The sequence below is a fragment of the Mobula hypostoma genome, chromosome 9 (assembly GCF_963921235.1).
Source record: "Mobula hypostoma chromosome 9, sMobHyp1.1, whole genome shotgun sequence".
Taxonomy (NCBI): domain Eukaryota; kingdom Metazoa; phylum Chordata; class Chondrichthyes; order Myliobatiformes; family Myliobatidae; genus Mobula; species Mobula hypostoma.
Genome location: NC_086105.1, coordinates 1,895,151 through 1,916,996, shown reverse-complemented (window position 1 = coordinate 1,916,996; position 21,846 = coordinate 1,895,151). Strand labels below are relative to the sequence as shown.

The window sequence follows — 21,846 nt, the reverse complement described above, 5'->3', positions numbered from 1 at the left end:
GAAAGATGCAGCTGACTCATATCGCCAAATCATATCGTTTCCTTGCGGCCCGGTAGCACATGCTTTGCGGCCCGGTGGTTAGGGACCAGTGAGTGAGATGAGGTCTTGGTTTAATATGGAATACTGTTAAACGAGTGTGTTAACTTGGTCCTTATAGAATGTAGACCGACAGTACTGCACGGTACATGCCCAAGTTTTCATGCAAACCCTTTAACCTACTCTAAGATCAATCTAACCCTTTTCTCATACATCATCCTCCATTTTTCTATCATCAATTTGCCTATCTAAATATCCCTTGAATGCCCCTAATGTTTCTGCCTCACAGTCATAAATGTAAAATGAGTAGAGGGGGTTAAATTCAAATTTAATTGTCATTCAACCATTCATGAACACCCATGAATACAGTAAAGCGAAAGTGTTCCTCTGGGGCCAAGGTGGAAAACACAGTGCCTACGGTTACGCAGCACGAGACACATATACTGAGAATAGTAGTAAACATGCTCACAAACAATACTGTAGGCCAAGGCCCCGAGTGTCATGTCATGTAGATTGATGGTGAAAAGCCCCTAGCAGTCTGGCCATGCAGCCGCAGACAAACACAGCACAGCTTTCACTGAGTGAACACCGGAAGGTGACACCAATGGGAGGGGTCAGCCCCCCCACTCCAGCCTGGATGCTTGCTGCACTACACGGTCTCCAGCATCTCCTCCCCTGGGCGACTACAATGGGCAACCCTGCAGAATGAGGGCCTGGGCCGACAGCTTCTCTGCTGTCGGTCTCATCAATGAACCAGCAAACCAAACTGATAACTCAAACCTTCCAGTCGTGGTAACATCTTGTAAATCTTCTTGGCACTCTCTAGTTCAATGAGTCTTCCTATAGCAAGTGACCAGACCTCAGGCCAGTAGTCCAAGTGTGACCTGTTCCTCTGGTTATGATGAGATTGCAGGCTGGACTGATGCTGGTGGAATATGTCAATATTGGTTGCCTTTTAGACTAAGAGCAAATATATTTTTCCATTGGCCTGTGTGCGTTTTTTTTTAGAATTCTTTGAGCTGCATCAGTATACATCAACTGTTCTAGGGCAGGTAATATCGAGAAAGGTTGGAGAACAAACTAGTGTGGAGGTCCTAGAGGAGTGGGCAAGGGCAAATGGAAAATAATCAGATTGTGGGTGTAGTGGGTCGCGATGAAGACTGTCAAAGCTTGCAGCAGGATCTGGACCAGCTGGAAAATAGGGCTGAAAAAAAAAGGTGCTGTATAGTTTAGAGTGAATACAGGGGTGGGGCTTGGGGAAGAGCGCTGTATAATTCAGAGTGACTAGTGAGAGCGGTGGAATACAGAGAACAGGGTCCCATGGGTTGAAGGACATTGAGAGACTATCGATAAGGGAGACTCAGAGTGTGTGAGAGGGTAAGTTGAAAAGAGGAAAGTTTACAAGACTAGTTTTAGAACAGGGAAACAGTTGTTTGGAAGATATAGACATTTAGACAGACGTGAAAGGGGGGGTAACAAGCATGTGGGGGCAGATAGGATTGGTTTAATTAGGCCCTATGGTCAGTACAAACTCAATATACTGTTCTTGTGTAAAGAAATTGGAAAGTAGTTTATATTAAACACGGATCCAATTGGAGAGCCCCTTCAAAGGCTAGGACAAAGGAGGGGCTGATTGGCTTCCTTGAGTAACGCTGAAATCCATGGATAGTACTGTGGGTCCATCAGGGGAAAATTTCTTCCCACCATGGAGCCTATCAATGAGGAATGCTGTCACAAGAAAGCAGCATTCATCATCAGGGAGCCCCCTCCACCACCCAGGTCATGCTGTCTCCTCACTGCTGCCAACAGGAGCCTCAGGACGCACATCACCAGGTTCAGAAACAGTTATTACTCGAGACTTCCGGTAGCGCTCATGGAGTGAAGTCGCGTTCTTGACTCGCTCCATTACCTCTGAGTTTTTTCTCTCTATGGTCAGCTATACTTTAATTAACTATTAAGGCATCAATTTTTACAATACTTTGAATTAAACTGAATTCTCTGACAATTGGATGATACTGAGATCGGCTATGTCTAAGAACGGGAAAGACGGCAAGGATGGTAAACCTCCGGTTAAACCGAAAGCTACGGATCTCCCTCCGACTGAATCACCGGTGACTTTGGAAGCTATATCGGAGTTAATTCAGAGGGAAATTTCAACCTCTGTTAGGGAGATGATTCGTACAGAAATTATGGGCTCTGTTAAAGACCTGATTCATATGGAAATCTCAACTAAGTTCCAGAAAATTGCCGACTTAATTGATAAGATGCAAACATGTATTGCGGAACATCAGTCGGCTATATCTGGTCTTCAAAAATTCGTGCAACAAAGTGAGCTTAAGATGGGGAAAGTCGAAGAAACAATTAATGTAATGAAGAAGAAACTTGACTTTTTGACTTTTAAAAACTCTGACTTGGAATCTAGAATGCGACGGCAGAATTTACGAATGATTGGCGTCAGGGAAGCCGTGGAAGCTAACAACCCTATGAAATATTTCTCCCAACTTTTAAAAGATGCATTCCCTACTGTATTTCCTGACCAACCACCGCTACTGGATCGTGTTCACAGAATCCCATCATACTCGTCTAGGTCAGATAGACCTAGGCATGTTATCTTACGTTTTCATTACTTTCAAGACAAGGAGAGACTGTTTCGATTCGCTCGATCTAAAGGTTTCATTGATTTCTCGGATCTTAAGTTCCGATTCGTGGAAGATTTCAGTAAACCAATCTGGGACCAACGGGTCCGTTACAGATCCGTGATGTCGGAATTCTATAAGATGGATTTAAGACCAGCGCTGCTGTACCCTGCACGTCTAAGGATTCGCATGTTAGATGGAGCTCTTCGTTTTTTTGATTCTCCAGAAACAGTTATTACTCTTCAAGCGTCATGCTCTCGAACCAGCGTGGGTAATGCCACTCACCTCAACAATGAACTGGTTCCACAACCTATGGACTCACTTTCGAGGACTCTGCAACTCATCGTCTTGGCGCTATTTATACTTAAAAATTCATTATTATTTGCTTTTTTCGTATTTGCCCAGTTTGGCATCTTTTGCAAACTGGTTCATAGTCAGCCTTTGTGTGAAGCTTTGTAGTTTGTTCCAATGTGGGGGAGAAAAGATGGTACCCACAACCAACATGACTAATGGCGGTGTCCTGCAGACAGTTCACGGACAACTACTTCTCAATACATCAATGAACGACACAGTGCTAAACTGAACAGAACTACCCTGAGCATCCCTAGACATTCTCAAGGACTCTGTAGCTTAATGATGAATATTCTGTGTGCTATTTGCTCATTTTTTTGTCATTTGCATGATTCGTTCTTCTTTTTTATGCATTGGGTGTTTGATATTTTGTTTGAGTGGGTTCCATGATGTTTCCTTGTTTTGTAACTGTGCAGGAAGGTGAATCTCAGGATACGTACTTTTATAATAAATGTTCTGTGTGGGTAAATTCTCAGTGGTAATCAATGTGATGTGTACGCTCTTCCCATCTGTCCCTGCCCTCTCATCTCACTCTGTTTCGTCTCTCAAATCTTATTCAACATAGCGACGTGCATTTCTCACTGCTGCCATCAGGAGAGGGGTACAGGGGCCCTGGGACCCACATCACCAAGTTTCAGGAACAGTTATTACCCTCAACCATCAGGAGAGGGGTACAGGGGCCTCAGGACCCACATCACCAGGTTCAGGAACGGTTTACCCCAACCAGAGGGTTTAACTTCACTGAACTGTTCCCACAATCTACGGACTCACTTTCAAGGACTCTCATTTCAAGTTCTCAATAATTATTGCTTACTTATTTATTATTAACTATCTGTTTAGTTATTTATCAAGATTCAGCACAGATCAGGCCCTTCGAGCCATATTACCCAACAATGCCCCAATATAACCCGAGCCTAATCACGGGACAATTTACAATGGCCAGTTAATCTACCAACTGGTACATCTTTGGACTGTGGGAGAAAACGGGAGCACCTGGAGGAAACCAACACAGTCATGGGGCGAACATACAAACTCCTGTATTTACTGTGATTGCCTGCAAGAAAATGAATCTCAGGGTTGTATATGGTGAAGTATATGTACTTTGATAATAAATTTACTTTGAACTTTGATATCACCTCTCACCATCACAAAGTGCTTCAAAGCCAGTAATAACCATTGTAATGTGGGATATCCAGCATTCAGTGCAGGCATGGCCACACCCAAAACCAACACTCAAGTGACAGTTAGTAATACTGGCCCTGAGATTTCCCCTGCTGCTTTTCCAGAGGTGTTGAGGGGTACTTTACTCCCACGCAGAGGAGCAGATATTTCTGTTGTTTATCCCACACAAAGATTGTCCTTTAGGTGATGGATAGGTCCTTGAAAGCAATCTCTGTGCTGTGGGGAAGAGATGGGACCAACTGCAATGCCAGGGCAGTTGTGAAGATTTGAGTGTCTGTCCAGTGCGCTGTTTCTGTTCAGTGATTCCAGAAACACTAAGGGTTTAGGCCGTAAGGTTGGTTGGCAGGAAGTGAGGGAAGTGGATCTACAACCCAGATGTTCTGACTGTTTAAATATAAATTTCTCTCTGCTGCTTGTTTCCTGCTGAAACTATATTACCCACAGTTCCGCCCTCTTATTTCTGCTCCGCCTGCACTTTTCACTGGTCTGGGCTGTGTATAAACTGTTGCACACCTTCCACACTCGTGTGTGTGTGTGTGTGTGTGTGCGCGTGAGCGGACGGAAAGAATCCTCTCAATTCACTTCATCGTTTGCTTCTTCCTCCCTTCCAGCTTGGTAATGAATGAAGAGCTTTCTAAGATACTGAACGAGCTTTGGAAAGCTGACGAGAATCGTCTACTGCCCGAGGTGGACTACCAGATATACGTGCAGGTCGGTGAGTTTTTAACGTCTGCAGGTGCAGCAAAACATGCGTGCTGAAACTCAGAAACAGAACTGTGGGTGTGCTGCTCGATGAATGCAGGGGCAAACGGGGTTAACGGACCTCTCAGTGTCTGGACCACATTCTGTACGTCTGCTGTTTCTGTGGAGCAGCTGTGTAGGGTGTGGTCAGTGCTGTGCGTGGTGTACATGGAGGGTGTTGCATTGGGGTTAAAGCGGGTGATTATGTGTAAGGGAAATTCTGGGGTGGATCAAGACTAGTGATTCTGTATGGAAGGTGAGAGTTATGAGGTGGGTAATATGGTCTAAATTTGGCATGGGTGGAGGGAGTTTTGTGTGTCTGTGTGTGCATGTATTTGTGTGTGTGGTGAAGTGTAGGACTGTAGTTTGTACAGGCCTGTGAATGTAGTTTGGGGTATATTTGTGTGTGTATAGTGTTGGACCATGTTGGGGTTATCCAGGGCTATTGTTGGAGATAGTGGGTATGTGTGTAGTGTAGGACTGTGGTTTGCATAGGCCCGTGTTGGAGGCAGTCTGTGTGTGTGTGTGTGTGTGTGTGTGTGTGTGTGTGTGTGTGTATAATGTTGCACTGTGTTGGACTTATCCAGTGCTGGGCTGGAGGCAGTGGGATGTGTGTGTGTAATGTTGCACTGCGATGGCTTGGTATCAGATACCTGCGCACAAGATGTCTCTGAGTGATTATAGAGCATTACACTTCCCACCTGCCTGTGTCGTTGGGTGTAAAATTCCCATTGGACGTAGCTTCAGTAAGCTGATGACACAGTCAGCCACTGATGATTGAGGATAATCTTGAGGAAGGTCTGAATTAGACACTGCTGGGTCCCAGGGGATAGGTGGATCTGGTACGGTGCACACACAAGACATCAATCATTGTGCATCCACTCACTATTCAGAATGATTTGAAATTTGTTGTTTTATAGCAGCAGCTCAGTGCAAAGAAATAAAGTTGGTATAATTACAAAAATCACTAAATAGTCAAAGAGAAGGAATGATGAGGTAGTGTTCCTGGACTATTCAGAAATCCGATGGGGAGGAGAAGAAGCTGTTACCAAATCAGTGAGTGTGGGTCTTCAGTATCTTGTACTGCCTCCAATGAGAAGAGGGCTTGTTACAGATGGTGATGCTCCTTAATGACGGTATCACCTCTCTCAGATGGCCTCGATGGTGGGAGGGTTGTGCCCATGATGGAACTGGCTAAGTCTACAACCCTCAGCAGCCTCTTTCCATCATGCACGTTGGAGCCTCCATAGCAGACAGTGATGCAACCCGTTAGAATGCTCTGCACGGTGCATCTGTGTAAATTTGCAGGAGTCTTTGGTGACATACCAAATCCCCTCAAACTTCAGAAAGGAATTTGAAACTGCTCACCCTTTTCCACTGTTGACCCTTCAATGAAGATTGTGTGTTCTCCTGAAGTCAACAATTCCTCGTTTGTAAGCTCTTTTAAACAGAGTTGTGGTTGTGGTCTGACTCCCCTCTTCTTCCTGTGCTGCTATAAACTTCTCACCTTCAAACATACATCCAATTTGCTTAGAAAGTCACCACTGAGCTTGCTTCATGGTGTGTATGTGTGTACTGAAGTCTTGGACTATGCTGGGTTTGCACAGGGCTGTGTTTGAGCTGGTAGGTGGGTGTGTGAAGTAAGCTTTGGACTGTGCTGGGCTTGCACAGGACTATGTTGGGGAGATCTGGTTCACACTAATATTGCTCTGACAGTGAACTCAACCTCTCTCCCCAGGGTAAGGCCTATTATGTCGCTGCTGGCAGCAACAGAGCGAGGGACTGTGCCCGCTATCCCTTGTTCTCCTACGTAAATGAGGAACGTCTGAAGACAATTAAATCCTTCGCAAGTAGGTTCCCAGGATAGCTATATTGTGCTCAAGTGTAATCAATTTCCCTCGGGATCAATAAAGTATGACTACTATCACACAGAGTAAAGGCATTCACACCAGTGCAGTGGCTGTTTGACAAAATAATTTGAAGATTCAGAATTGTTTAATGTCATTTCCTGTAAGTGAGTATAAAGGAGAACAAAGTAATTGTTACTCTGGATCTGTTGCAGCTCAAAAAACACAGTAAGATAAAGAATATAATAATAAAATACATAATAAATATAAATACATCACATAGTTATATACTTGATTGTATGTCCATAAAGTGATGTTAGGCTGTACATAAGGTGACTGACATAAAATAATAAAGTAAAGGAGGTGTAGATCAGGCTGTTTGTCTACCTTCACAACTCCTTACTTGTTACATTGCAGCTGTCCATTTGGCCTATTTCCTATGCTAGTGTGACAAGGTTGAAATCTGATCAATTTAGTTATTTTTGTTCAAATAATTTTAAGAGTTAATATTTATTTGATGTTAATATTTCATGCTGAAAAAATGAATATTAATTTAAAACATGCAAATGTGTTAAGTTGAAAATTCTGAGAATCTGTGTGCAAGGTTTCCTTTTGTTATATTGAGCACTGAATTTGCCATTGATGTAGAGTCTTGCATTCAATCTTCAGCATGCGATTGATTGCTCACCTGCCAGAATGCCTGGGGGGTGGGGGGATGGAATATACGCTGAATCCCTCATTCACCTTAAAGTTACTGGGGAGTAAACAGTACAAAGTCTAAGTTTCATTCGTCATCTCCCTTTTAGGGAAACTACAACATTTTGGAGGCACTGCTGGGATGGGTGTGGAGGTGGACCATCTGCTTGCCAGATTGAGTTCAGCCAAGCCTCACTCGGCCTTTTCTTAATTGCCTTGAGCAGTAGTAGAGTGAGGCAGTTGATTGAGGTGAGGCTGAGAGCTGATGAAGCAGTGCACGCACTTGAGTCACAGTCAGCAGCAGGTAATCTTACAGCCACCACAATAACTCGCACCACTGCCAAGGGGAAAAGAAAATGGATGTGCTTGGGAATCTCCAAGAAGAAATTAGTGAGAGAGTGTGTGAATTACCTAAAGACCAGCTGGTGGAAGCTCCCAGGAGAGGACATGGCTACAAAAACACATCTGTCTCTCGTATCAGTAATAAGTAACCATCTGGGAAGAGAGGAGCTGAGAAATATAGGGGACAGTGGCATGTCTGAACTTCTGCAGGTTAGAAACAAGTTAAATGAGCTGGTGGTTATAACTGCTATGGCTGATGAAACGGAGGGAAAAAACAGGGAAATTACATTAACTTGTGGTTCAATACAAAGGTCAGCTCCTAACAGGATGAACTCTAGTGATGTACAGTGGTTAGTTCAGAGGGAAATTGTCTTACCAGCATGGTGCAAAGACTTCAAAATATCTGGTCAGGTTGGTGAGCCCAGTCAGAAAGACAAGTTGTTGTTTTCTAGCCTTGTTCGCCAGATAGAAAGCACCCTAAGTAGAGGTTATCCAGAGGAGCCGATAATCGATCCAGTGCCTGGGTTCCAGTTGTGCAACTGTCTTGAGGGCCTACCCTTAGTCAGATCCTTTCTCACATTATCAGGAAAAAGGGAGCAACTGAATTGTATAAACAGCTGACAACAGAAGCCCAAGGCAGTACAGAGATGCCACAAAGTTACTGAATACGTGTTCTTGACCTGAAGCAGAAAGTATCGTTTGCCTCAGAGGAAGCGAAGCCTGGTCTGGAATATGATCCAGCCGTAGTGCAGAGTACGTTTTTACATACTGTACGCACCGGTCTGCAAAGTGATTGTATTCAAAATTACCCTCAGCCATACGCAAAGTGACTGTATTCAAAATTACCTCCAGCCATACCTTTTAGATCCCAAAGCCTCAGGTGAAGTACTCTGAGAGAAGCTGAACATTGCATGTACAAATGAAGCAGAGAAAAAGAATAAACAGAAGCCAGCTGGGTCAGTCCACACTGTCACTGCTGAGTGTAAATGTTGGACGGAAAGGACTCATATAGACCTGGTGTCACAGTTGAAAACACTTAATGAAGACGTTGCACAGGTCGAGGAGCAACTTCAACAGCCTCTACCTGTGCGTCAACAATGCTTTTCGGTTTCAAACAAAAAAACAGGAGGTGATAGCAACTCCTCAGCTGCAGGACCTCGCACAGAGTTACCAGCAACCACCAGGGTGGGGTACAAAAGAGGCTAAGCGGTCTGTGGGGCAAAACATTGTTGGGTCTGAACTCCAGAGAGGGCCAAGCATTGAACAAAAACGGTGGAAAAAGCAAAACCAGTTAATTGAACCAGTTCTGCTTCAATCATATCCAGCCCCACAATAAAAATTTCCCCCATTTCAACAGTATGCAACAGTACCCTATGCATTGCTGCCTGAAGCACAACAGCTATGTCAACTAGCTCCAGAGAATTATTCATTTTTACCACAGCAGCATGGAGTTTCACAACAATATGCAGCCCCAGTATGTCCGTATCCTGGCCTGCCTCAGCGGCTTTGTTCAATACGAACAAGAAAGTGTTTCCGCTGTCAACAGAGAGGGTGTGAGGAACTTTGCACCCACTGTTACAGCTGTGGTAGCAGCGGGCTACTTAGCAGGATGTAAAGCACGAGGAATAAGCCAACACAGAGAGGGTCCTTTAAACCAAGATGGGTTGCTTGTGTGGGACAGGAAGTGACCAGTATTACAGAAGTGTCCCACCAATGTGCCAGCTGTGGTAGAGAGGGTGTAAATACAAGGTGCCCCAGATGTAAAGCCTCATATTACTGCTCACAGACCACTGGAATCAGTGTAGGATCAAGACAAATAACGAAGGACAGTCATCCACCAGTGTTTTAGTTGCTCAGTGCCAAGTCAATCAACATTTGTCTGTATCTTCACTGGTGGGCAGATGGTGTCTCATAGAATGCTGCTTATAGGGACATCAAATTGAAGCGATATGGGACAGGTGTACATCACTGACGGGCAGTGGAAAACTAGGCGCTTACCTGGAGTTAAACTGAGGGATGTTTCGGAGGCAGAAGAGACACCCGAGACATTACAGCTAGTGGCACCCAATGGCGTAAGCATGCCATATGTAGCATGGGTTGAGATCACTTTCAAATTAGTTTAGCCCAGTGCAAAAGAATTGATTGTGCCAGCTCTGGTTCTGAAAGGTAGACCTCTACCCCGTCCCATCACTGGAGTCAACATGACAGAACAGATTAAGGCTTAAAGACAGAGAGGGAGAACCTTTGTATGAAACAGTAAGAGCTACATTCCCTGGCCTGAAGAGAAGCAAAACCAAGGCATTTATCAATCTGATTAGCATTGAGAATCCCTGTGAGTATTGAGTAAAGACAACAAAGCAGAGGGTTAACTTAACACTCCAGAGGGGTGCACGTCCGTATATTGTTACTGATATGCACAACAGAACGGACCATGATATTGTGCTAGCTGAGAAAACCGTGCTCGGGATATTGCAACAAGTCCGTATTCCCTGTCACTGCACAAGAAGGTACTGTATTTGACCCAACTGACGAGTGGACAAACTTGTGGCGCAATTAAAGATTGGTCAGTATGACATGGTGGGCATCACGGAGTCATGGGTGAAAGAAGCCCATAGTTGGGAGCTTAACATCAAAGGATATACTTTCTATCGAAATGACAGGCAGTGGTGTGGCTCTGTTGGTAAGAGATGGAATTACATCTTTAGAAAGTGGTGACATAGGGTCAGAGAATGTTGAATCTTTGTAGGTGGAGTTAAGAAATTGCAAGGGTTAAAAAAAAACCATTATGGGAATCATATATAAGCCTCAAAATAGTAGCCAAGATGTGGGGTTGAGTTTGCAAAGGGAGCTGGAAAAGGCATGTAATAAGGGTAATGACACAATTGTCATAGGGGACTTCAATATGCAATGGGATTGGGAAAAACAGGTTGGTATCAGATCACAAGAGAGGGAATTTGTTGCTGACAACAAAGTTCAGCACTGCGTAAAAGCCAAGGAAAGGGCATATAAGGCAGCAAAAGTGAATGGGAAGTTGGATGATTGGAAGCTTTTAAAATTCAACAAAAGGCAACCAAAAAGCAGGGAGAAGGGAAAAGATGAAATGTGAGGGCAGACTAGCCAATAATATGAAGCAGGATACCAAAAGCTTTTTCAGTTATATAAAGAGTAAAAGGGAGGTGAGAGTTCATATTGGACCACTGGAAAATAATGCTGGTGAGGTAGTTATGGGGGGCAAAGAACTGTCAGATGAACGTAATGGGCACTTTGCTAGTGTCTTCCACAGTGAAGGCAGGTGCAATGTGCCAGAAGTCAGTGAGTGTCAGGGAGCAGGAGTGAGTGCCATTGCTATTACAAAGGAAAAAGTGCTAGGCAAACTCAAACTCATATCTGTCCATGTACCTTTATCTGTACCAAGTCACCCAAATGACTTTCCAGTTGCGAATCATTACCGGTCCCTGTACCTTCATCTTAACCAAGTGACCCGAGTGATTTTTTTTTCTGCCTGTGAACAGATCCCAGTTCCTGTATTTACTCCTGTGAACGATAAGCCAGATAACCAGAAACGCTTTACTTATGATGGGGTTGGGTCCCCCACATCTCACAACATACAGATTGCAGACCATATCAGTATCAGGCCTTGCCTTATAATTGTAACATCAATGACATCATGGCTATCTGTGCCTCAGTTCTCACATTAACTACCATGTGCCTACTAGAAACAAAAGGGATGTTTGGTACAAGGAAAGTAGTATAGGGACTGTTGATTGAGGGGACTGTTTATGCCCTAAACAAGTGAATGTCGCACCATAAAGCAACTGACGTGTTGGCAAACTGAAGTGCTCATGACTGCTGTTATACCCTATGCTAATTGACAAGTATGCTCCTGGTGCTCAAAGGCAATTGCTATCAAAGAGCACTTTAGAGAGAAAATCAAATAAACCTTTCCTTATTTGAGCCCAGAATGCCCTGGTAATTACAAACCATTGTTGGAAACTAGGACGTAGCAGCCATGATCTATTTAAGTGCACGTGTGATTATGATCTGCTCTCATGGTCAAGAAATTTCTATCATTGAATGACTGTGATTCATAGCTAAATATTTGGAAAGATGTGTCCAAACAACTTCTCTGTCCAAACTACTACAGTGTGACAGCCTTGAGACTGAAATAAGAAAAGTAATGATTGCAAGTCTAACACTGGGAGGAGATGTTGGTGACATCTATTTTTGAGGGGGTGTATATGACAAAGTTGAAATCTGTTCAATTTAGTTATTGAAATTTTTTAAAAAGGTAATATTAAAAATTTGAATATCATTTCATGTTGAGGGAAAAAAGGGATATTACATTTAAAAACGTGCAAATTTGTTTAGTTGAAAATTCTGAGAATCGGTGTGCAAGGTGTACTTTTATACTTCTGAGTACTGAATATACTATTGATTTGTAAGGTCTTGCATTCAATCTTCAACATACAATTGATTGCTCATGCCTGCGTAAAGGGGGAAGTATGCACTGTACTCCTCATTCACCATAAGGTTACCGAGGAGTAAACAGTATAGCGTGTGTGCTTCATTCACCATTTCCCCTTTTTCAGGGAAACTACTCTAGCTTCCAATCCCCTTCTCATTTCCCTGTAACCCTGGAATTTATTGTCTCATCCCTCTCAGTTACTCTTTCATCACTGACTATAAGGATAATAGTTACTTGGCCTACCTGCACATCTCTACACAGTCACAAACCCCACACACTTCTGCATGTCATTGTGAGGCCAGCACAGCACAGTCAACTGCTAAAATCAGCCAGCGTTAATCAGAGGGCTGGCACAATCTGATGAGCAGTGTGTAGAATGGCCCTGTCTGTGACACAGACGGATCACTTGAATGATCATAGAAGCACAATGGGATGATTTTACTACTGAACAACTTGGAATTCTTTTAAATTTTGTTTTTGGGTGAATTCTTACTGGCAGGGAGGAAAGAAGCTTGGTTCACAGATATTGCTTTGTTGCTGTTGTTCTGTTTTGACTCCATTGTGTTAGTCAGTCATAGAGATTTACAACACAGAAACAGGCCCTTTGACCCATCTAGTCCGTGCTGAACTATTAATCTGCTTAGTGGCATCGATCTGCACCTGGACCATAGTCCTCCATTCCCCTCCCACCCATTTACTTACCGAAACATCTTAAATGTTGAAATTGAACCTGCATCCACCAGTGCCACTCTCACCACCCTCTGAGTGAAGATGTTCTCCCATATGTTCCTCTTAAACATTTCACCTTTCACCCTTAACCCATGACCTCTAGTTTTAGTCTCGTCTGCTGAACGTGGTGGCCAAATTACGTTGGTGCCAGAACTTGTGGCTACGTTGCAGGCTGCCCCCAGCACATCTTTGGGTGTGTTGGTTGTTAATATATATATATATATATATATATATTTTTTTTTTTTCATATGTTTTGATGTATGTGTTAAGTAAAACTGAATCTATTCTGCATAATTTGGTTATTTAACACACCCACATTTGATTACCCAGCATTCATTGCTCTCCTGGATAACTATGAAATGTCGACTGGAATTGCGGAGGTCGTGACCCCTGAGGAAATGGCTGAAAACTTCCGTTTTCTGGACGCGATTCTGGAAACAAAGGTCATGCAGGTGGGTACGTTGGTGAATACACTTGGGAATGGCACGGACTGGCACACTTCCTGAGGGCTGTTACTTTTATTAGTAACTGGATGTATTGCTGTCACATGTGCTGAGGTACAGGGAAAAATTTTATTTTGTATGCCATCAATACAGATACAGTGCCTATAAAAAAACATTCACCCCCCTCCGGAGTTTTTCATGTTTTATTGTTTTACAACATTGGATCACAGTGGATTTAATTTGGCTTTTTTGACACTGATCAACAGAAAATACTCTTTCATGTCAAAGTGAAAACAAATTTCTACAAATTGGTCTAAATTTATTGCAATTATTAAACACAAAATAATTGATTGCATAATTACTCATCCCCTTCAAATCAGTATTCAGTCCTGATGAAGGGTCTCGGCCTGAAACTTTGACTGTACTCTTTTCCATAGATGCTGCCCGGCCTGCTGAGTTCCTCCAGCATTTTGTGTGCGTTGCTTGGATATCCAGCATCTGCAGATTTTCTCTTGTCACTATTTAGTAGATGTAATTACAGCCTTCAGTCTGTGTGGATAGGTCTCTATGAGCTTTGCACATCTAGACACTGCAAATTTCCCCCATTCTTCTTTACAAAACTTCTCAAGCTCTGTCAGATTGCACGTGGATCATGAGTGAACAGCCCTTTTCAAGTCCAGCCACAAATTCTCAGTTGGATTGAGATCTGAACTCTGACTTGGCCAGGACATTAACTTTGTTATTTTTAAGCCATTCCTGTGCAGTTTTGGCTTTATGCTTGGGATCATTGTCTTGCTAGAAAACAGATCTTCTCCCAAGTTGCCGTTCTCCAGCAGACTGCATCAGGTTTTCCTCCAGGATTTCCCTGTATTTTGCTGCATTCATTTTACCCTCTACCTTCACAAGCCTTCCAGGGCCTGCTGTAGTGAAGCATACCCAGAGCATGATGCAGCCACCACCATGCTTCACAGTAGGGATGGTGTGTTTCTGATGCTATGCGGTGTTTGCCAAACATAGCATTTAGTCTGATGCCAAAAAGCTCAATTTTGGTTTCATCGGACCATAGAACCTTCTTCCAGCTGACTTCAGAGTCTCCTACATGCCTTCCGGCAAACTCTATCCAAGATTTCATGAGAGTTTTTGCAACAGTGGCTTTCTCTTTGTCACTCCCCCATAAAGCTGTGACTGATGTAGCACCCGGGCCACAGTTGTTGTTTGCTCAGTCTCTCCCATCTCAGCCACTGAGGCTTGTACCTCCTCTAGAGTTGTCATAGGTCTCTTGGTGGCCTCCCTCACTAGTCCCCTTCTTGCACAGTTGGTCAGTTTTTGAGGACAGCCTGTTCTAGGCAGATTTACAGCTGTACCATATTCTTTCCATTTCTTGATTGGCTTAACTGTACTCCAAAGGGTATTCAGTCACTTGGGATATTTTCATGTCTCCATCTCCTGACTTGTGCTTTTCAATAACCTTTTCATGGAGTTGCTTGGAGTGTACTTTTGTCTTTGTGGTATAGTTTTTGCTAGGAGACTGACTCCCCAGCAGTTGGATCTTCCAGATACAGATGTAGTTTTATTACAAACAACTGATACACCTTGACTGCACACAGATCTCCATTTAACTAATTATGTGACTTCTAAAACCAATTGGCTGTATGATTTGGTCTGTCATATTAAAGGGAGTGAATACTTATGCAATCAATTATTTTGTGGTTTATATTTGTAATTAGTTTAGATCACTTTGCAGAGATCTACTTTCACTTTCACACAAAGGAGTCCTTTTCTGTTAAACGATGTCAAATAAGCCAAATGAAATCCGCTGAGATTCAATCTTGTTAAACAATGAAACCTGAAAACTTCTGGGGGGGCGGGATGAATACTTTTATTGGCACTGTGATTTCATTGTTAATGTGCATTGAAGTAGTTCAAGGAAAAACAATAACGGAATGCAGAACAATTTCTGCCCACAGTCACCTCTACTGCCACAATGAGGCCACACTCGGGTAGGGGAGCCACACTTTGTGTTCCATCTGGATAGCCTCCAATCTGACTGCATCAACGTATCTCTTTAACTTCCAGTACTTTTTCCCTTTCCGCCTCCTCTCAATTTTCAATTCCCATTCTGGTTCCCGTCTTACAACTTCCCTTCCCCACACCTACCAAACACCTCCTCTTGGTGCCCCTCCTCCTCCCCTTTCTCCCCTGTTGAATTCTTCTCTTTTATCAGATTCCTCCTTCTCCATCCCTTTTACCCTTCTACCTAACACCTCCCACCTCCCTCAACCTACCTTCCCACTCACCTGGTCTCACCTGCCAGCTTGTCCTCCTTCCTCTCCGTCCATCTTGTTCTGGCTTCTTCCGCCTTCTTTTTCTGTCCAGATGAAGGGTCGAAGGCTGAAACATCAGATGTTTATTCCGCAGCGTAGATACTACCTGACCTGTTAAGTTCTTCCAGCTTTTGTGTGTGTGTGTTCCTCTGGATTTCCATCATCTGCAGAATATTATGTGTTTATAGTGTGCAGTATAGTGTTATGTTACAGAGAAAGTGCAGGACAGACAGACAATAGGGCACAAGGCCGTAAACAAGGTAGACTGTGAGGTCAAGAGTCCAACTTGTCATACTAGGGCAGGGATTCTTAAGGATTATCAAGTCAATTATTAAGAATGGGGTCTCAAGCTACTTGGAGGAATATGATAAAATAGGCTGCAGGCAGCATGGATTCCTCAAGGAAAAGTCATCTTACCTGGCAAATCTTTTGGAATTCTTTGAAGAAATAACAAGCAATATAGACAAAGGAGAATCAGTTGATGTTGTGTACTTAGATTTTCAGAAGGCCTTCGTCAAGGTGCCACACATGAGGCAGCTTAACGTGGTGTTACAGGAAAGGTTCCAGCATGGATAGAGCAGTGGCTGATCGGCAGGATACAAAGAGTGGGAATAAAGGGAGCCTTTTCTGATTGGCTGCCAATGGCTAGTACTGTTCTATGTTCTAAATTCTGCCTGATGGGAGAGTGGAGGAAGAAAAGAGAACAACCAACATCTCAAATGGTTGAAGTTGAAAATATTATTGTAAAACTCCTTAATCTCCATATGCTGGTGCCTGATTATTGGATGTTATTCTATTAGTATCCAATACACTTTGAATTTTTTTCAATGTGTTGCATACTTCTGAAATCAGTTTTATTTTAAAAAAAACATGGTACAATTCAGGAGAATGTAGCCAACAGTGGCCTGGTGTGGTTAAAGAGAGAACAGGAAATAATTTAAGAGGAGAGGGGGGAGAAACCACAAAATTCACAAACATTTGAATCATGGATTAACAGATGTGACGTCGGGCACAAGACCTCCTGCCTGTCACACTTGCTTCAAAAAGGCAACAATTACACCAGTGCCTAAGAAGAATAACGTGAGCTGCCTTAATGACTATTGTCCAGTAGCACTGACATCTACAGTGATGAAATGCTTTGAGAGGTTGGTCATGACTAGACTGAACTCCTGCCTCAGCAAGGACCTGGACCCATTGCAATTTGCCTATTGCCATAATATGTCGATGTCAGATGCAATCTCAATGGCTTTCCACACAGCTTTAGACCACTTGGACAACACAAACACCTATTTCAGGATGCTGTTCATCGACTGTCGCTCAGATTTTAAAACATCATTCCCACAATCTTGATTGAGAAGTTGCAGAACCTGGGACTCTGTACCTCCCTCTGCAATTGGATCCTCAACTTCCTAAACAGCAGACCACATGGATTGGTGATAACATATCCTCCTCGATGCTGATCAACACTGGTGCACCTCAGGGATGTGAGCTTAGCCCACTGCTCTACTCTCTCTATACCCATGACTGTGTGGCTATGCATAGCTCAAATACCATCTTTAAATTTACTAGTGATACAACCATTGTTGGTAGAATCTCAATTGGTGACGAGGGGGTGTACAGGAGTGAGATATGCCAACTAGTGGAGTGGTGCCACAGCAACAACCCGGCACTCAACGTCCATCAGACGAAAAAGCTGATTGTGGACTTCCAGAAGAGTAAGACGAAGGAACACATACCAATCCTCATAGAGGGATCAGAAGTGGAGAGAGTGAGCAGCTTCAAGTTCCTGAATGTCAAGATCTCTGAGGATCTAACCTGGTCCCAACATATTGATGCAGTTATAAAGGAGGCAAGACAGCGGCTATACGTTATTAGGGTATGTCAATAAATACACTCAAAAACTTCTATAGTTGTACTGTGGAGAGCATTCTGACAGGTGACACTGTCTGGTATGCGGGGGGGGGGGTACTGCACAGGACTGAAAGAAACTGCAGAGGGTTGTAAATTTAGTCAGCTCCGCTTGGGTACTAGTCTACAAAATACCCAGGACATCTTCAAGGAGCAGTGTCTCAGAAAGGCAACGTCCATTATTAAGGACCTCCAGCACCCAGGGCATGCCCTTTTCTCACTGTTACCATCAGGTAGGAGATACAGAAGCCTGAAGGCACACACTCAGTGATTCAGGAACAGCTTCTCCCCTTCTGTCACCTGATTCCTCAATGGACATTGAACCCTTGGACTCTACCTCACTTTTTTTTAATATATAGTAATAGATTTTTAATCTATTCAATATACATATACTGATAAAGTATACTGAATAAGATTTATTTATTTATTATCTTTTTTTCCTTCTATATTATGTATTGCATTGAATTGCTGCTACTGATTTAAGAAAATTTACATCACATGCCGGTGATAATAAACCTGATTCTGATTCATTTTTGTTACCGTTCAAAGAGGGAGTTTTGTCAGAACCCACTGTCGGTGTGAGTGTCCTTGCAAACTACCACTTTGTCCTGTGTGATCTTAGGCATTCACATTTAACATTGGAGACGCGCGAGTCGTCCAAAGCTGGAAGTTGGAGCAATACATGGAATGCTGGACGACTCAGCAAAGGGCGCCATGGCAGTGTAGCAGTTAGCTCAACACTATTACAACTCAGGGCATCAGAGTTCAGTTCTAATGGTCCTTGTAAGGAGTTTATATGTCCTGTCTGTAAACGTGTGTGTTTCCTCCAGGTGCTCCAGTTGCCTCCTATGGGTTGAAGACATAGAAACATAGAAACATAGAAAATAGGTGCAGGAGTAGGCCATTCGGCCCTTCGAGCCTGCACCGCCATTTATTATGATCATGGCTGATCATCCAACTCAGAACCCCGCCCCAGCCTTCCCTCCATACCCCCTGACCCCCGTAGCCACAAGGGCCATATCTAACTCCCTCTTAAATATAGCCAATGAACTGGCCTCAACAGTTTCCTGTGGCAGAGAATTCCACAGATTCACCACTCTCTGTGTGAAGAAGTTTTTCCTAATCACGGTCCTAAAAGGCTTCCCCTCTATCCTCAAACTGTGACCCCTCGTTCTGGACTTCCCCAACATCGGGAACAATCTTCCTGCATCTAGTAATCCCGAGATTACTACCTTTGCGGTCCTTTTTCTCAACTCCCTTCCTAGCTCCCTATATTCTCCTTTCAGGACCTCATCCCTTTTCCTACCTATGTCATTGGTACCTATATGTACCACGACCTCTGGTTCCTCACCCTCCCACTTCAGGATATCTTGGACACGATCAGAAATATCCCGGACCCTGGCACCAGGGAGGCAAACTACCATCCGGGTCTCTGGACTGCGTCCACAGAATCGCCTATCTGACCCCCTTACTATCGAGTCCCCTATCACAACTGCCCTCCTCTTCCTTGCCCTACCCTTCTGAGCTACAGGGCCAGACTCTGTGCCGGAGGCACGGCCACTGTCGCTTCCCCCAGGTAAGCTGTCCCCCCCAACAGTACTCAAACAGGAGTACCTGTTGTTAAGGGGCACAGCCACCGGGGTACTCCCCATAAGACGTACCAGATAGTAGGTTAATTAGTCATGGTAAATTGTTCTGTGACTAGACTAGGGTTAAATAGGTGGTTGGTGGGTGGTGTGGCTCATTGGGTTGGAAGGGCCTGTTTTGTGCTGTATCCCTATATAAAAATAAGTAAGCAAGCTGCCTGGCCTGCCAAAGGCCTCCAGCATCTTGAGGCTTATCATTAATTAGATGTGGTGGCATTAAAGGGATCCTTAAAGATGTCATATCCTAGGGAGGTAGTGGGAATAAGCTCCCATTACCTATTAAACGCTCCCAATGACCTGCCTCTGACACCTAAGTCCAGCACCTGGCCTTCACATGTGGTTTAGCTACTAAAACCAGTGGAACAGTTTTGTCTGACAGAAGGGCAGAGGCGGGTTACTGGTGCCTTAAAATCAGTTGCTTTGGGCTGGTGGGGCTCGTCAGCAGTGGTTGGCAATTCATCTAGGAGAAGGAGAACTCTAATCTCAAACCCCTGCTGCTTTATGGCTATACCCACTCATGAGGAAGGCTTCAGAAGTAAACCCTGTGAGAAAAATCTGAAGCTGAAGTCCCTAGGCAGTCCTACATTGAGTCCAACGCTGACTGGCAACTCCTGCGATGTTGCCAAACTGTCGGTCTCTGCTGTTCATCAAACACATGGAGAGAGGGAGCCTGCTGCATGGGCAACAGCTTACTCTCCATACGTGCTGCCCTGGCTTCGTATCATGTAGACAGCTGGGACGCAATCACCATGGTGGATCCTGACGGACGGAAGAACTTGAGAGGTGAGGTCCTTTGTATTATTCTGGAAGCTTCTCTGGTATCACATAATTTGAATAGGGGCTATCTGATTGGTTAACTCTTATCTACAAATGTGAATTGAATGTTATCTATGGTACAAGAAGAGTGGAGCCCCACGCAACTAAATGCTGAAGGAACTCATCGGGTGAGGCAACATCAACTGTACTTTTTTCCAGCATTTTGTGTGTTGCTTGAATTTCCAGCATCTGCAGATTTTCTCTTGTTGGTGAAAAGTAGAATCCGTTAGTTTACATCTTTGTTCTTTCCTGCCAGCACTACAAGATGCTTGCTACTCCTCATTTCCAATTCCTTTGTTCTCCTAGCACTTGTGAATGAACAATCACAAAGCAACAAGTTTTAAGCCTTTCTTGCAGTCACAGGCAAAGCAGTTGTCGTACCAAGTCATGATGCATCTAGACAATGTCTACTTAACAAAGAAGATGTGCCGGAGCTTTTGAAAAGCATTGTTGGATAAGTCACCGGGATCTGACGAGATGTACACCAGGCTACTGTGGGAAGCAAGGGAGGAGATTACATCATCAATAGGGATGGGAGAAGTACCAAAAGATTGGAGGTTTGCAAATGTTGTTTCCTTGTTCAAGAAAGGGAGTAGAGTTAACCCAGGAAATTATAGACCAGTGAGTCTTACTTCATTGTTTATTCAGTGGGCAAGTTGTTGAAGATCCTGAGATGCAGGATTTATGAGCATTTGGAGAGACATAATCTGATTTGGGATAGTCAAGGACAGGTCATGCCTTACGAACCTGATTAATTTCTTTGAGGATGTAGCAATACACATTGATGAAGGTAGAGCAGTGGATGTAGTGTATATGGATTTCAGTAAGGCATTTGTTAAGGTTGCCCATGCAAGACTGATTCAGAAAGTAAGGAGGCATGGGATCCAAGGAGACCTTGCTTTGAGATTTCCAAGGATGTTCCCTGAATTGGAGAGTGTGCTTTATGAGAATAATTGAGTGTTCTTGGCCTTTTCTCCTTGGAGCGACGGAGGATGAGAGGTGACCTGATAGAGGTGTATAAGATGATGAGAGGCATTGATTGTGTAGATAGCCAGAAGCTTTTTCCCAGGGCTGAAACAGTTAACACGAGGGGGCATAGTTTTAAGGTGCTCTGAAGTAAATGCAGAGGGGATGTCAGAGGTAAGTTTTTCACACAGAATGGGGTGTGCGTGGAATGGACTGCTGATGATGGTGATGGAGGCAGATACAATAGGGTGAGGAGCTTAGAAGAATAGGGGCCTATATGGTATGGTAATTCCAGGCAGTTCCTAGAGTAGATTACGTGGTCAGCACAACATCGTGGGCGGAAGGGCCTGTAATGTGCTGTCACTTTCTATGTTCCATTAACAAATGATCTTTGAATTGTGTTGTTTGTTCCAAGATACAATATTAGCAAGATTTAACATCACATATCAACTAAAGCATGTAAATAGTTTAAAGCAGGTTTCCCAATCTGGGACCCACGGGCCCCTCAGTTAATGGTAGGGGTCCATGGCATAAAAAAGGTTGGGAACCCCTGCTCTCAGGACACATCTGTTTTGATGTTGCACATTAATTTTGCATTTTGAGCCTAGGATGTCACTCAAGGTTACAGTTACTCCCGTCCACCCCACGGGAACCTGGTGAGAAGGGTTTGGTTACCGTCACTCTCCACAACTTCTGCGATCTTTAATGGCTCCTTCCA

At 43.7% G+C, this 21,846-nt stretch overlaps 1 protein-coding gene across 1 annotated transcript in view; it reads left to right on the top strand.

The window, feature by feature from the left end:
* Positions 1 to 21,846, top strand: part of endouc (endonuclease, polyU-specific C) — a 50,571-nt gene that overhangs the window by 14,235 nt on the left and 14,490 nt on the right. Inside the window, exons 2-4 of the mRNA XM_063057577.1 lie at positions 4,817 to 4,916; positions 6,685 to 6,796; positions 13,356 to 13,477. Of these exons, the coding sequence (XP_062913647.1) occupies positions 4,817 to 4,916; positions 6,685 to 6,796; positions 13,356 to 13,477 (334 nt within the window). The remainder of the gene's footprint in view (positions 1 to 4,816; positions 4,917 to 6,684; positions 6,797 to 13,355; positions 13,478 to 21,846) is intronic.